Here is a 14016-nt window from a genome sequence, read left to right on the forward strand (position 1 = left end):
TACTTTGACTGATGGGGTTTCTCTGGGTTCCCAGATGGGCAGGAAGTTCAGTGGGCTGGAGATTTCCCTGATTGTGCTCTTCTCTGTGGTGACCATCATCGCCTGTGTGCTCGTGGGGCTGCTGGCCACGGGAGAGCCCGGGGTGAAATCCCCAGGTGAGTGAGATTTGGGGAAAACCCCCAGCTCTGACCCAGAGCTCCTGTTCTTATCCTTATCCACAGGTGAATTATGGCCAGACCTTCCTTGGATGGTCCCATCCAAGCTACCAGTTATGACAGCAATAAATGGCATCAGTTGGGATTTACTGTGGTGGAAAATTTTGTATCTCCCCCTCCACTGGTTGGACTTTCTTGAGGAACACAGAGCTCAGATAATTTCAAATTTTTTTTGTGTATAAAAACAGATAGCACTGAAAAAAATCCCCCTGATCAGCTATGTGGGAGCAGCCAAATTGTGTGGGACATTATTAATATAATTATTATTAATTATAATATAATGATTATTAATAATTATTAATTATTATAATCCTTAAACCCCACAGTGCTTGTTGCTGGTGCACTGATAAACCAGGAGACCCTTGTGTTCAGGGATGTGTGCAGAGCACCTGATTTACTTCCAGTCCCACTCTGTGTAATTCCATTCACACACAGGGACTGAAGCAAAAGGCTTGGAGGTGGAAATGGGCAGAAAAAATACAAATTATTGCTTCTACAAGGCAAACACCTCGGTGTTTTAATAAAACTGCCCATCCAGACTAATATCTGCATGTTTTGTTCCTGTTTCTGTCAAGAGCAGGAGTTTTCTTGAGCAAACACCACAAGTGCAGATGATGCAAAGAGGCAAATCTGAGGGTGTGTCCCTCTCAGCCCAGGGCACATCCCTGCACTTCACAGTCCTTTTCCCAGACATAAACAATGTTCCCAAATACATAAAGTCACTTCAGTGTTCCCTTTAATCAGCCAAAGCTGCCCAACTTAAATTCAGTCCCACAAACCTGAAATCTAAAGCAGCATTTCACAGGAGCTTTGAGGTGCTTTTCCCTGTGCTCCAATGCCAGCTCCTGTGGAAAGCTCTGGCTCAGGGGAAGGAGCACCACCACAGCCCACTTTGAGAAAAGTTCTCCCAATTTTTATTTTTGCACGTATGTTTGATGAAGTGGAGCCCATTGACCCACAGCAGTCGCTGAAAAATTGACTAATGAAATAAAATTATCAAAACTACCTATATGCTCAAAAATTTACAGTGATGTTTTCATACCTGAAATAATTGTGTGCCATTTTCCAAAGGTAAAAATAAATCATGGAAGCAGTGGTTGATAGTGGTTTGAATCTCTGTTATTGTCAGGGAAGCAGCCAGCAGAAGCAGGTGCTGAGTTCAGAAGGAATTGAGTTATTGAGTTTGGAGATCCTAGTTCTGACCCATTCCTTTATTTCCCTGACAGACTTTTACCCACAATGTCAGAAGATCCCAGCAGCAGAGAGAATTGACTGCATCCCAGATCAGTTGGCAACAAAGGTCTGGTAACATTCTGGAAAATGTTAGAAAATAGATGTCATCCCATAAAACCTCCTGCTCATTTATAAAAATGTAATTTGTCTCTGCTAGATCAGGTATTTCCTTAACTTGTTTAAATCTGTGATTCCCCCAGTGTTTGCAGGGGAATTCAACTCCTGCACAACCATTCCAGCCCACTGACAGGAGCTCTGATTTCTCTGGTTTGGGGAGGGGTGACAAAAATATTGGACAGGCAGTTAAGAGAGTCACTCGTGGTTTTTAACAACTTTTTCTGAAGGGGTTCATCTGGTGTGATCTGGGGAGGAGCAGCTTAGGAGAAAAAGAAACCCAGTGTGATGTGACAGGTACTTCTGCCATTCACAGAGGCAGAAAAATTGTTACCCAGCTGTCTGAACCTCGGAGGAAATTCCCACATAATTCCAGGGCTGGCTGTTGTTAAAGCCTCTCCTGCCATGGGTTTTGTTATGATTTGCAGTTCAATAAAGTCCTGCAGGGGATGGGTTAGGAAAGGTTCAAATCACAGCCTGCTCCTCGACTGCTCAGGTTCCTTCCCTGCCCCAGGAACGGGCTCAGCACTGCAGGGGGAGCCGTGCAGATCATTTAAATCTGTAATTACCGCCTTTGAACCACTCACCCCACCTGCAGCGCTGCCCTCCTCGAGCAGGGGGGAGCAGTGCAGGAGCTGCAGTGGTGCCCTGGCTGCAGCTGGGGGGAGAGAATTGAAAACAATCAGGTCATAGCTCCCAGCAGAAAAGTAGGGGCAGACTGCAACAGTGAGGATGCCTGATCTGGAATTGGAGGTGAAAGAAATGATTCCTGAATGTCAGTGGAGAGCAGGCAGCAGGTTTGACAGGGCTGGAGGTAAATATCACCTCTACTCCCTGAGGAAAGGCAGAATCCCATCCCAGCCATTCCATTCACTCCTGGTTTTCCGTGGAAGTGATTTGGTTGTGTCAGGCTACAGAAGTGCAGCGACTGTCACAGTTCAGGTACCTGCAGGACTCTTCTGCAGGGCTTTGGGGAAGGGTTTCCAGAAGAAACAGCAGCAGGGAAAAGCAGCTGAGCTGGTCTGGGAGGTTTTAGTGTCTGCCTTGATCTCCTCAGTCACTGAGGATGTCCAGGACAGAGCCAGAAAATGAGTAGGATTGCAGAAAAGAGAAGATGATAGAAGGGAGAAATGAGAGGTAGAAAAAGAAAGGAAGAAAGAAAGAAAGAAAAAGAAAAAGGAAGGGAGGAAAAAATGAAAAGAGGGAAAACAGGATGGAATGAAGAAGAAAAGAGGAAGGATGGAATGAAGAAAAGAGGGGAAAAAGATGAAGTGAAGAAGAGAAGAGGAAGGAAGAAAAAAGAAGAAGGAAGAAATGAAGGAAAGAGAAGAGGAAAGAAGAAATAAAGACAAGAGGAAAAAAGAAATGAATAAAAGAGAAGAAGGAAGAAATGAAGGAAAGAGAAAAAAAAGGAAGAAAAGAAGAAATAGATGTTTTTTATCTGATCTTGTGGTTGGTGAAGATAGAGATGCTGGAAGAAGGAAGATCTTTAGGAACTATTCACTGCTGTGGAAAATTGCCAGGAGGTCTGATCAGACAAGCAGAACACACCAGTAAAACAAGAATTCCACTGAGCAGAGCTCGTGTAGGCCAGGCTGACACCTCTGAAAGCTCAGGGAAGACAGAATTGTTGGTTTGGGCTTGGTTTCTGTGCTTTTCTACCCAAAATACTCTGCTGGCAGAGGCCTGTGTGGATGCACAGAGCAGCACATTTTAGCTCAGCCTGTGGCCATGCTCTTCTCTGGGTCCTTGGTGCTCAGTTCCTGCTGTACCCCAGTGCAAACATCGTCCTCGTATCCAGGGTTATTCCTAATTAAGCTCTGGCTTTCCTGGGTGCTGGTATCTATTGTGCTGCTTTTACAGCTCCCAGGCTGGGATCACATCTTTATTTACAGCGGATGATTGCTTTTACAACAGGCTCCCCAGTGTCTCTGGTGAACTCTGCTCCTTTGCCAGTGCCAGGCGTGACCAACCCTCAGCTCCTGTGCTTCCTTCCTTGTGCAGGCAGCTCAATATGCCACAACAACACAAATGTGCCAGGATAGGATCCAGCTGGAAAAACAGCACTGGGCTGTCCAGGAACTGCTGAAAATGGTCGAGAAGTGTTCAGGAGAACAAGCTGGGGAAAAGAAAATTTTGTTTAGAAAGCTGGGAATGGGGATGTCTGAACTGCCAGGTTTTAGCAAAATCAATTTATTCTGCTTTTTATGGGATGGGCACTGGTCTGGGAAGGGATGAGAAGATGGAAGTAGCAAATCTGCTCTTATATTTAGGATATTCCCCTATATATGAGGGAAATGGAGTAAGGGAGTGAAACTGTGATCTCTGCAGTCTTGGAGGGCTTGGTGCTTCCTCTTCTTTACAAAAGTTTAGAAATGGGAAATGGGGAGTTCTCCTGGGGGGATCTGGGGAGGTGGGAAATGAGCCTGGGTTTGTCACAGCCTTGCAAAGGGCTTAACACCACTCTGTGTATCAAAGGGGTGAAAAGAGTCCCTACATCCCTCCTGCAAGCCTTATTTTTGGCTTGGAACCTGATGGAAATGACAGCAAATGTTTTCTGATGGGATGAATCCATAACAGAGAGAAAAACATTTCTCTGTGTGCTGAATCTGGGGTGGTTTTGGGGTGGTTTTGAGTGATTTCTGTGCTCTGTAAAACCACTATCAAATAAATTCCCTGCGACTTCCCAAGCCAGTGGCTTTGCCAGCTCCCTCAGTGCTTCCTTCAGCTCCTGCCTGACTGCTGGGCTGGAGCTGCCTCATCTTTTATCTGTCCAGAGCCTCTGAAAATAATTTGACCTGCACTGACCAGTTTGGGCTCTCCAACCCCAAAACAAGGACAGCAGCAATGACAGGGTTGGGTCATGCCCACCTATTTCAAGCTGCAGAATATTTGAAATCTTTATTGCAAACACTAAAAGCATCTGAGCACAATCAGATGGAGGCAGAAAGGGCTTCTGCTAGTGGGGAGGTGAAAGTGAGGTGTTGAAGGTGTCCCTTTTGGAATTGGATACCTGAGATCCCTGATGGGTGCCCTTCACCCCCAGTGAGAGTTGTTTTGCCACTGTCCTTTGCCCTAAGTAATGAATGGGGGTTTAAGGAGAGAAAATGGGTGGAAACTCAGTGATTAATTGCCCCAATCTTATCTCCAAACATAAACCTCACACACACAGCACGTGAACGAGTTAATTTCCAACAGCAAAGCAATTCCAGCTTTTTAATGAATGAGAGTGTAAAGGTTGGTGCTGCTACACTGAGACAGAGGCTTGAAACAATAGGTTTGTCTTTTAAAAATAAAAATTATTTATCTCAATTGGAGGCTATGCAGGAGCAGTCTGAATATTTCTGATACTGGAAAATTACATTTAAATGTAGCTATTATACACAACATTCAATTATGCATATATAGATGTTTATTAGATGTTAATCCCATGATAAATTTCACACCCTCTCCAGTGTGTGACTTTTGGCCAGACTCTGCTGTATCTGTTACAGCTTAAATGTTTCAATAATTCTTTTAAACTGTTTATTTTACCTGTGGATCTTGTGGTCTTAAGAAAGAATGCACGCCCAATAAGCAACTTTACTCTGAATCCAGAAAAAAAATCCTCTTTAGTTTTTTCTGTGCCACTGAGTTCACTCCACAGAGTTTTCCAAAGGGGGACTTGACCTGAGCACACAAATTACCAACATTTCTGGTATTTGGGGTGCAACGTGCTCTGTAACTGCTTTAGCAGGGATCTGTTTGTGTGAACCCTGCTGATTTTTGATTTTTGCCCTTGCTCAGAGTGCCTGCTCCCTCCGTGGCTGCTGCTGGAGCCCCGAGAGCGACACCAGCGTGCCCTGGTGCTTCTTCTCACCCAACCATGGCTACAAAGTGCAGGGCTCCCAGAGATCCACCCAGGCAGGTAAGCTCTGGGCTGGGATCCCCAGGTCCCACCCCTGAGGGTTTCTTATCTCCTTTTTGTCTATTAGAGCTGAAATTAAATGCTCGAGTGGTGCAGTTGGTGTTCAGACTCAGATGTTTATTATTTCTTATCTCACAAGCAGTGAGTTCTGACTAACAAAGTGAATAATGACTCTAACTCTTTCCAAGGTCTTTTAAGCACAATTTGCCCAATTAAGAAATGACACCTAAATTATTTTTACTTTAACCAATAAACAACCACCCATGGCCCGCAATGCAGACTTTTCTGTCCAATTACAAAATCCCACCCAGACCCATGGAGAAGAAGGTGAAAAAGAAGGACTGGTCAACACTTTAAAACCTCCATCTTGCTTTATATATTTTACTATATTCTAAACCCTTAAAATCTAAGTTTTGCACCCTGTGATATCACACACTTCTATCCAAACTCCATCCCCACAATCCAAGGCTGTCACTCAATTTTGGAAGCCTTTTCCATGGCCTCAGGTTGTTTGCTTGGGGGTCAGTGCCTGTCAGCACAGAAAGTCTGAAACTCTCTGAAACTCTCTGAAACTCTCTGAAACTCTCTGAAACTCTCTGAAACTCTCTGAAATTCTCTGAAATTCTCTGCCTGGGGTTCCAATGCACCCCCTGATGTCCCATTCCACACAACACCTGGTGTTTGCCTCCCAAGGCTTCGAGGCCACGTTGAACAGGCTGCCATCCCCTTCCCTCTTCGGGAATGACATCCAGACCGTGCTGCTCACAGGAGAGTACCAGACAAAGAACCGCTTCCGATTCAAGGTCAGCCTCTGTCCTCTGCTGCTTCAAGGGCCCTTTTCTCTGCCAGATGTGGGGTTGCCTGTGCAGGGAGTGTAGGGTTGATGCCTCTGGAGCCCTCTCATGATTCCCACTCAAGTGCTGTCGTTGTCCTCCCTGCTGTTGCAATGCCTCAGGTTAACAGGCACTTGGCACAGTGGGAATTCTGCATGAAAAATCATCGAGGCCTTTGAAAAGCTCCGCTTTTCTGTTATCTGCCATCTGTCCTCATCACGGGAAGATTTGGGGGATAAATGTATTTACTTACATTTTGTTTATGGCCTGGTCACATCTCTCAGTCATTCTGACAGACAGTGTTAGCTTTTCCAGTGGTTTGTGTTTTCCATGGAGAGCTCGTCTCTGTGCCTTGGGTGTGGGGTATCAGTGCCTTGTGGGATTGAGAAACTTCTGTGGGAGATTTTGTCCTGTGGAGGGTTCCTGGTGAGCCTGGGAAACAGAGTCAAATATTGCAAAGAAAATGGTTCAAGATGAGTAATTAAACCTGGAAGTGAGTAACAATAAAAGCAGAAGGGGAGACTTGGAAAAGGGTGGAAAGAACAGAGTCAGAACTGTGGATAATGTCTGCATTAGGGGTGAATTTGTGAAGGAAAACGTTTGTGTTGTGTGGGTGTGTGCAGATCACCGACCCCGGCGCGCGGCGCTTCGAGGTGCCCCACGAGCACGTGCGGCCCTTCACGGGCACCGCCGCCACCGGCCTCGCCTACAGGGTGGACCTGAAGCACAACCCCTTCGGCCTCGTGGTGACCAGGGCCAGCAATGGAAGAGTGCTGTAAGTGCTGCTGGGGCCTCCTGAGAGCCAGTGCTGCCACCTGTGAGGTGTCCTCTGGGGCACAGGCTCTACTGCTTCCCTTTTCTCAACTGGTGGATGCCCCTCAAGAACTCTTGGGATGGCTTTGGGAACAAAATCTGAGCCACCTGTGAGGTGTCCTCTGGGGCATAGGCTCTACTGCTTCCTTTTCCTGACGGGTGGATGTCCCTCAAACACTCTTGGGATGACTTTGGGAACAAAGCCTGAGTCACCTGTGAGGTGTCCTCTGGGGCATAGGCTCTACTGCTTCCTTTTCCTGACTGGTGGATGTCCCTCAAAGACTCTTGGGATGACTTTGGGAACAACCTCTTGGGTATAGGCTCTACTGCTTCCTTTTCCTGCCTGGTGGATGCCCCTCAAGGACTCTTGGGATGGCTTTGGGAACAAAGTCTGAGATGGGAAGCTCTGTCTGAAAGGTTTTGGGTGTGGCCCTCTGATCACGTTCCCCCAGTGCTGGGGAAATCCCAATATGGGGAATTTGTGTTATCTGACAGACACTTTGCCAGTGCCCCAAACCACGAGGGGAAAAACCCTCCTGATTGCACCTTTTATCTTCTTTACTACACTCGTGCTGAGGCACTTTGTACCACCAAAATCGGGCTGCCCTTTAGACCTTGATATCCAAGGGCAGCTGGTCGTGTGCAAGATATTTAATGAATTTGAACATTGAATCTTCTCATCCCATTTATGTTCTAAAAATAAATAAAACCAAACCCACCAACCCAGAGGTGTCCCAGGGCCCTCAGAGAGGGGCAGTGCCAGGATGAGGGTGCTCATTAAATCAGCCAGGAATGATTACCTGTCACAGGGCTGGGCCACCTGGATTAGCAAGGCTGCAGGTTTAATTAATGAAGGGTTGCTTTTTGCTCTTATTGGTATTGTTTTCTTGCCTGGAATCCTGTGTAATGATTGATTTGCAATTACGGAGGGCACAGAAGATGGACTTAGCAGTCAGCAGTGCCTGACTGATTAAACAGGTCCGGGAGAGGGCTGAGACACCTCTGGGGCCACACTGGAACAATTATCTGGAATACTGTCTAAATTTCCTTAGGCCTTTGTTTAATTTCATAAAAGTGTTTGGGACTCTAAAGAAAAAATGACAGTGATGTTGGACTCTGACGATCTCAGAGGAAGCTGTTGCTACCATGAGATAGGGGCAGCCCCTCAGAGATAAATCCTTGATTTTGTCCAAATCCTTGTCCAAGTTTCTTTGCACAAGATCACTGATTTTCCCCAATTCTTAAACAGTCCAATGAAACAGAGACCTCCTTATAAAAAGACAATGTATTACGACAGTTCATTACCAAAATCCTGATTATTGATGAAGTCTGCCATCTTCCACCATCATTTGGTCCACTTTAGGCCCCAAAAGAGAGTTTTAATTCCAACAGCAGAAGGAAGAAAACCTGACAGATCTGGGTGGAGACATGACTCTGCCCCCCAGCTCCAGCCCAAAGGAGCAGGAACACTCCTTGCGACAACTCTTGGTAAAAATCTTCCTTTTTCCTCTCTTTTTTTTTGCCCTTTCCCACCAGGTTTGACACGAGCATAGGGCCCCTGCAGTACTCTGACCAGTTCCTGCAGCTCTCCATCAAACTGCCCAGCAGCAACATCTACGGCGTGGGCGAGCACGTGCACAAGCAGTACAGGCACGACCTCAACTGGAAAACCTGGCCCATTTTCAGCAGGGACACTGGCCCCTCTGCTGTGAGTCTGGGGTTATTTCTCCTTTTTCTTTGCATTTCTGTGAGCCAAACCTCTCAGGCACTGAGCACATTTGCTGAGTTTTCCCTGAAGGTTTTCCAGGCACTGCGTGTTGTTGTTAGTAAAAAGCTCCGTGGGGCTGATGGATGTTCCCTGATTTTTTGTGCAGTGGGAAACCAGTGGATAAACCCTAAAAGATGAGTCTTCAGCTTCTACTGATAATCAGAATAAATAAATAATCTCATAAATAACAATATGCCCTAATGCTCTGCAGCGTGCAGGGTTCAATTCAGATGGCCCAGGCTGCTTCAGCAACATCCTTGGAGCTCAAATTATGGAAGAATTCTCCTTAACAGCTGTCTCTTTCCAAAATAAAACATGTCTGTCAGTACTATTTGTTTCTAGAGTTTTCTGGCTGTCCTCTATGAAGCAGTTTCTGTGATGCCCATTTTTTGATAATTGTGAGGTTATTTTCCCCATTACCTCAGCTTCATAAAGCAACTCCCTGCTTTGAGAGAGAACTTTTGTTCCACTGCAACAGGAGATATACAGACTGAAACCTGAGGGTGGGATGGCTCTGTGTAGTTAATTAATAATCTGGAATTTGTACCCGTTGCCTTGAGATTCCTTCTCACTCTTTTCTCTGGTTAGAAGATAATTCTTAACTGAATGGCTCCACTGAGTGTAGACTCATTAAGATAAAATCACATTAACAGTACCAAGTTAGGCTGATTTCAATTTCCTCAGGTTCTGTTTCTTGTTCATTTGAACTGAGTTTGCTTTTTCAGGAGAAAAAGCACAACTATTGCAACAATTCTTAGCATTTCTGAGGGGTTATGTTGCTAATAATAACAACAGAAATAAAAAAAAAGAATTAGAAAGGAAATGAAAAAGCAGCAAGGCACTCTCCTATTTCCATAGATTAGACATCAAAATTATTGCCTTGTAGGATGAATAGAAATATAGATTAGATGTAAAACCTAATCTGTGGTGAAAGGGGCTGGAAGCACCTCTCAAGTTCTCCTTGAAGAGCACATTTATTCCCCAGAAATAGAGCTGCAATATCAGCCAGCTTTCCTGGAGATCCATCAGATCTGCTATCTGTGTATTGGGCAAATCCTTGTTTTAATGGAAAATAAGGGGAAAACCCCAGGAAAAACAGAACATATAAAACAGGGACGTGTCAGGATTTAAATTTCTGCTGTTTGCTGCCTTTTGATTTGTGTCAAGTTCTCATATATCTAATGTGATATACTTTGAAATATTCCAGAACAGACCCTGTTATGAGATGTTAATCAGCTTGCCTGTCCCCTTTACTATTTTAGGCAATGGATAATTTATATGGAGCCCACACTTTCTTCCTGTGTTTGGAAGACAACTCTGGAGCCTCCTTTGGTGTTTTCCTGATGAACAGCAATGCCATGGGTAAGAAACCTCTCTCTGTGGCTCTGAGCAGTGAAGCTGAATTCCTTTTGCAATGATCTTTTGGACTGCAATAAAAACTGAGCTGATGTAAGTGTCCCTTCCTAAAAACACCCCCAATATCTGAGGGCAGCCACTACCCTGTGTCTAATAATATTTCAAATACAAGCAGTGAGTAGCTCCCAGTTAACTGGAGGATTTTGGAAATCTGAGGGTCAGGAACTCATCCAAAAGCTGTACAGGTCTGCCCTGGAACAAGACACTAAACTTGTGGTGAATAACACTTGGTAGTAAATGTCCTTTAGTCCCTTCAGATAAATATATTTATATTTACTGGGGTCTGCACATCTTTGGGCTGGAAAGTTGTACTAAAAATTCAGAGATAAAAGGCTGAACCATTGGATTCCTTCTGATTCTCTTCTCTGTAGGAGGTAAAGGAATGGAAATAAGGACACATAAAGAGTTGTCTGATTTCCCCTTCTTTGCAAGTTCAATTCATGATATAGGGTCCTTTAGGCATTTTTGTGTTTTTTGCTTCAGTAAATTCTCTAATCATCAATTTGAAAATGGCAGAGCCATTTTAGAGTTTCCTGTCCTTCAGAACTGGTTTTGTGCTCTCTTGTCTGGCAGAGTTTGTGGTGCAGCCTGCTCCAGCAGTGACCTACAGAACCATTGGAGGCATCCTGGATTTCTACATCTTCCTTGGGGACACTCCAGAGCAAGTAGTCCAGGAGTACCTGCAGGTACCTTTACTACAGGGATTAGGCATTGAACAGATTTTTTCAAAGTGCTTGGGATTTATTTTATAATGTTCTCTTTCTCTGGCTGGAGAGGAGACTGTGCTCGAGGCCCAAGAGCTCCAAAATTCATTAATCTGTAATTTACACTCTGGTCATTAGGGCTGGAGATGGTCTCTTGAATAATTTATGTTTCCTTGCTCCTGTCATGAGGACAAATTCCTGTTCATGTGGCAATATTATGGGATAGAGAGTGTGTTCATAGATTGTCTGGGTTTTATGATCACAAGACATCACTGAGTGTCTTCTGCACTTCTTCAGGTCTGGCTTGGTTCCAGTGACACCTTAAAGAATGGGCATTGTCCCCAAGTAGCAGTATTTATTTAAATAAATAAATAAATTTGAAAGGTTACTGTATTCAGGAGTGGGCTGTTCATTTAGTGTGTGCTGTTAGTGTAGATTTGAGAAATGTGGTGATGCCTTTTTCTGGGGCTACATAAAAGCAGAGGCCAGGCAGAGTTCAGGGAATAAAAAGCAGTTCTGTTTATGGAAGGGCTCCAGGTACATTTGGGGCAGACAAAGCCCCCCAGGGGCTGCACCCAAAATGGGCCCCGGCTCACCCCGGGGTTTCACACTTTGGTCACTTGGGTCCATTTGCACATCGGGGTTCATCTCCCAATTACAGCTCCAGCTAATGAAGTCATTTACCCCAGGTTTCCCCCAGCTCCCTTCTGTTCCCATCTCTCAGGCCTGGGGCAGGGAGGTGTCCGTGACTGCCAGGCCTGCAGAGGAATTGCTGTGTGTGCCCAAATGGGAAAGCAGCAGCTGAGCCTGGGAGTGGAGTTTGGAGCCACAGCCTAAAGAACTGCAGGAGTGCACACGGATGGGAAATGGAAAAGATCAAATCCTGAGGCGTCAGTGGATGAGGGGAAAGGGGCTGGGGTGACTCAGGGTGTCCAACAGCACGTGGGGTTTCTGTTCTCCCCTCCCAGCTCGTGGGACTGCCAACTCTGCCCTCCTACTGGAGCCTGGGGTTCCAGCTCAGCCGCTACGGCTACACCTCCCTGGACGAGGTGAAGGAAATCGTGGAGAGGAACAGGGCCACGGGCCTGCCCTATGTGAGTACGGGCTGTGGGCAGGACATGGGGCCCCACAGCCGCCTCCTTTTCCACCAGTTTGGGTCAGGAAACCTGTGGTGTCAAAGGTTTTTGTTCATTTTGATGTTAGACCCATTATCAGAAGGTTGGATGAGGGGTGGGTTAACTGCAGATAGATTTATTCAAAGACTTTAGTGTAATAATTTGTCTTTAATTCTTTCCAACTCTATCCATTTTTCTTCTCTTGAAACATTATTTTTAATGTCTTATGGACAGTTATGGAACCATATATTATTAATAATTGACAGTCAAAGGCAAAATACAATTAACTTTTAAAATTAGATTTTAGGCGACATGTACCTGATGTCTTCAACAGAATAAAAAGACCCTGATATTAAGCTAATACTTGGGAAGAAAATGAGCTAATAAAAATCTTTACCTATTGCTTTTCATGGAAAAGCTGAACTCCTTTCTCTTTCAGGATGCTCAAGTCATTGATATTGAATATATGGAAAATAGGAAAGATTTTACTTATGACAAGGTGAAATTTAAAGACCTCCCTCAATTCGCAGATTATTTACATAAGTATGGACAAAAATATATCATCATATTGGTAAGCATTTAATTACTCCTTTTTCCCCTTGTGGACACTTTCATTACAGTTATTTATTATTAATCTTTACTTATTCTATGTAATTATTGCATTTACAGCCTGTAATAATGGATGGAATATCCTGATTTGTTATTTTCTCTGTTGTTTTCTGACTTCTTTAGGATCCTGCTATTAGCACCCAAAGTCTGGCTGATGGAAGTCCCTATGGAAGCTACGTCAGGGGAACAGAGAGAAAAGTCTGGGTCAATGAGTCCGATGGAACAACGCTGGTCGGGGCGGTAATTGTGGTTTTACACTTTTTAATTTGATCTGTTGTCGCTGTTGTGGTTTCGTTTAGCTCAGGGGACTTACCTGCCAGTGAGAGCAGAGTCTGTAAGGTCTCTTGTAGACCATGGTAATTCTCAACCTTTCTTAGCTTTTTTTCAATTTTTTACATTAAAAAGGTATTTTTCACTAATTCTACATCAAAATGAATATTTTTTTAAAAAATTTAAGGAAAAATAGAGCTTAAATAGCAATTAAAATCAGACATGTTCACCTTAGCCCTATTTTTTCCCACATTTTTTCATTTACCCTACACAAAGGGCTCAAGGGATGTTTCATCAGCCAGCTCCTATTTATTTCCAGTAGCAACTGAAGAGCCAAATCCCACATTAACCTTTTAATTTATAATCTTAACCTCTATTGAGAATTTTCCCAGCTGTGTATTGTTCCTTGTGAGACTCACAAGGAAAGCAATTGAAAAATTCAAAGTTAAGGATTTTTTACTCTTTGTGTTCTTCAAGCTCCCGTCCAACCTGAGCAGGTCCATGATCTACAAACCCTTTTTAATCTCATTCAAAGTTTCATTTATTATTTTCCTTTGAATATTCCAGGTGTGGCCAGGGGAAACTGTGTTCCCAGACTACACCAACCCCGAGTGCACGAGCTGGTGGGCAGATGAGTGCAAACTCTTCTATGACATGGTGCCCTATGATGGACTGTGGATTGTGAGTAATTCAGGATTTTTATTTCTGGTTTTATTTTTAAAATAGAGGTGGTAGCAGATGTTTGGTATGTTGAATTTTTATTGGATTGAAAGGTATTTTTGTGATCAAAAATGTTGAAGAAGATCTAATGATTCTTTAAAGGATGACAGAATAGAGTGGAAGATTTTTTAGGGAAATGTACTTAAGGCAACTTTCTTACATCCTGCATCTTTCCTTTCCAGGATATGAATGAAGTGTCCAACTTTGTTCAAGGCTCAAAAAGAGGCTGTGCACCAAATGACTTAAACTACCCTCCTTACACTCCCAGTGAGTCCAGCTACTTTAATCAGAATAATAAA

General features: G+C 44.2%; 1 protein-coding gene across 1 annotated transcript in view; it reads left to right on the forward strand.

The window, feature by feature from the left end:
• The first annotated feature begins 34 nt into the window (after positions 1-34).
• SI (sucrase-isomaltase) overlaps positions 35-14016 on the forward strand; it is a 43592-nt gene continuing 29610 nt past the window's right edge. The window contains exons 1-13 of the mRNA XM_063408487.1: positions 35-155; positions 1442-1515; positions 5349-5469; positions 6163-6272; positions 6926-7077; positions 8652-8823; positions 10146-10245; positions 10873-10985; positions 11972-12097; positions 12558-12689; positions 12851-12967; positions 13565-13678; positions 13900-13984. Of these exons, the coding sequence (XP_063264557.1) occupies positions 35-155; positions 1442-1515; positions 5349-5469; positions 6163-6272; positions 6926-7077; positions 8652-8823; positions 10146-10245; positions 10873-10985; positions 11972-12097; positions 12558-12689; positions 12851-12967; positions 13565-13678; positions 13900-13984 (1537 nt within the window). The remainder of the gene's footprint in view (positions 156-1441; positions 1516-5348; positions 5470-6162; positions 6273-6925; positions 7078-8651; positions 8824-10145; positions 10246-10872; positions 10986-11971; positions 12098-12557; positions 12690-12850; positions 12968-13564; positions 13679-13899; positions 13985-14016) is intronic.

This window comes from Prinia subflava, chromosome 11 (genome assembly GCF_021018805.1).
Source record: "Prinia subflava isolate CZ2003 ecotype Zambia chromosome 11, Cam_Psub_1.2, whole genome shotgun sequence".
Lineage (NCBI taxonomy): Eukaryota > Metazoa > Chordata > Aves > Passeriformes > Cisticolidae > Prinia > Prinia subflava.